The 2,249-nt window shown below is 40.1% G+C and overlaps 1 protein-coding gene across 1 annotated transcript in view; it reads right to left on the reverse strand.

The window, feature by feature from the left end:
* GLIPR1L2 (GLI pathogenesis-related 1 like 2) overlaps positions 1-2,249 on the reverse strand; it is a 65,341-nt gene continuing 63,092 nt past the window's right edge. The window contains 2 exon segments of the mRNA XM_006882591.1: positions 1-296; positions 427-453. Of these exon segments, the coding sequence (XP_006882653.1) occupies positions 1-296; positions 427-453 (323 nt within the window).

Here is a 2,249-nt window from a genome sequence, read left to right on the forward strand (position 1 = left end):
TCACAAGTAATCCTCCTCCTCCTCCGTCTCCTCCTTCTTGGGCACCTGCTCCTCCTCCATTTTCTTCACCTCAGCAGGTCTATTTTCCTCTTTATTTAGGTTTCTTTCTTCCAATTCATCAAAGAAAACCATCAGCTGTTCTTCCAATAAGATATTTGGAAAGTAGTACTGTATTACAAGAACTAGAATTATACTTAGTATAAAACTTATTAGTCTCAACAGAAAAACAAGTATACATATTGGATCACACACAAGTGGCCGCGGCACTTCCCATCGTGGATACCAAAATCTGTAATCTGCAAATAGAGAACCAATTGAAAACTGGAATTCATGCAGATGAGTTATATGATTATAATAATAATAATAATAATAATAATAATAATAATAATAATAATAATAATAATAATAATAATTAATAATACATACATTGGATTTCATCACGGTCTGCATTACCTAGAAAGAAAAACAAAGTTCTTAAAGAATTATGTACTTTTCTTTTTCTAGAAATATAAATTTTCTACAATAATGGGCCATACTCCTTATTTACAGACACCACACAGTCATCTTTGAAGTTCCTCCAGCCTCGACCATTAACTAGTAGTTATTATAAAGTATGTTGTTGTTATGTGGTATCAGTCATCTGGGACTAACAGCTACCCTGTGTATAATAATTCTGAAGCCTGCCCTATCCTGAGCCAGTCTCACTGATTCTAACACACCTAATCCCATTACCCCAATTATGCCAATCCATCTCATGTGGGGTCTTCTTCTCCAGTGCTGTCTCTCCACCCTTCCAAGCATGATGTCTTTCTCTAAGACCTCCTGGCCATGTTCCTACAGTATGTGAGACAGAGCTTCAAAATCCTTCTCTCCAAGGAGAAACCTGGTTTCACCCTCTCTAAGACAAACCTATTAGCTCTCTTGGCCATCTATTGTAGTTGAAGACTCTTCTCCAGAACCACAAATCAAAGGCATCAATTCTTCTTCTGTATATTCTCTTTTAATAAAAGTCACCTGGCATACTAGAGTGCATCAAGTACTGTTTTTTGCTGTTGCTAGGTGCTGTTGAGCCAAGTATGACTCATAGTGACCCTAAAAGTGAACAAAAGAGCTGAGCCCTCTTCTATCCTGTGTCATCCTTACACTTCCGGACAAACAAGAGCCTACTGTAGCAGTAACTGTGTCAATCCACCTAGTTGAGGGGCTTCCTTTCCTTTGCTGATGTTCCACCCTTCTAAGCATCATTTCTCTCTCCAAGAAATAGCCCCGCCTAGCAACATGCCCCATGTGTGTGAAGCAAAGCCTCATTATTCCTGCTTCCAAAGAGCACTCTGACTGCACCTTCTCCTAGACATATCTGTTCATTCTTTGGCCTTCCATAGGATGTTCAGTGCTCTTCTCCAACACAACAGTTCAAAGGCTGTCATCCTTATTTGTTGTGCAGCTCTAAGAAGCATAGCAACTGATCTGAAAGACTATGGCCTGAATCAGACACACTTTAACCCTGAAACTAACATCTTTACTTCTCAATAATTTAGAGAGGTCCTTAACTGCAGATTTTCCCAGGGAAATCAAACTTATTTCCTGATTGCATGACTGTCAATTGTGGATCCAAGTAAGATGAAACTGTTGACTGTTTCAATCTTCTTTCTATCCATCATGATGTTGACTACTGATCCTGTGGTAAGAATCTTTATCTTGATATTGTAATGCAATCCAAACTGAAGGCTGCATTCCTTGATCTTCTACAAGCCCTCCTCACTTTTAGCAAGCAAGGCTGTGTCTTCTGCATAAAGCAGATGACAATCAAGTGTAAGCTGATTGGCCATTTTGATTTAGTTAACAACCAGCTGTGACTGGAAGCCTCTTGTTTTAATCAATCAGGACCTGGTGGATGGGCCTTGTAGTTAAAACTGGGTTTGGACCTGCCTAAGAGACTCCAGTTTTGGAGCCTCTTATGTGAAGCAGCTGGAATCTGGAGTTGTTGTTGTTGTTATGTGCCGTCAAGTCACTTGCCATGGTCTTTGCAATCACTTGTTATGCATCAGAGAGTTGGAAAATGACTAGGGAGGATAGAAGAATTGACGCCTTTAAGCTGTGGTGCTGGAGAAGAGTATTGAATGTTCCATGGACTGCCAAGAAAACAAACAGATCCAGCCTAGAGAGGGTTAAACCAGGCTACTCCTTGGAGGCAAGGATTCTGGGGCTTCGTCTGACATACTTTGGACATGTTGTAAAGAAAGACAGGT

Source organism: Elephantulus edwardii, unplaced genomic scaffold, assembly GCF_000299155.1.
Source record: "Elephantulus edwardii isolate Elephantulus edwardi_28Jun2011 unplaced genomic scaffold, EleEdw1.0 scaffold00021, whole genome shotgun sequence".
Classification (NCBI taxonomy): domain Eukaryota; kingdom Metazoa; phylum Chordata; class Mammalia; order Macroscelidea; family Macroscelididae; genus Elephantulus; species Elephantulus edwardii.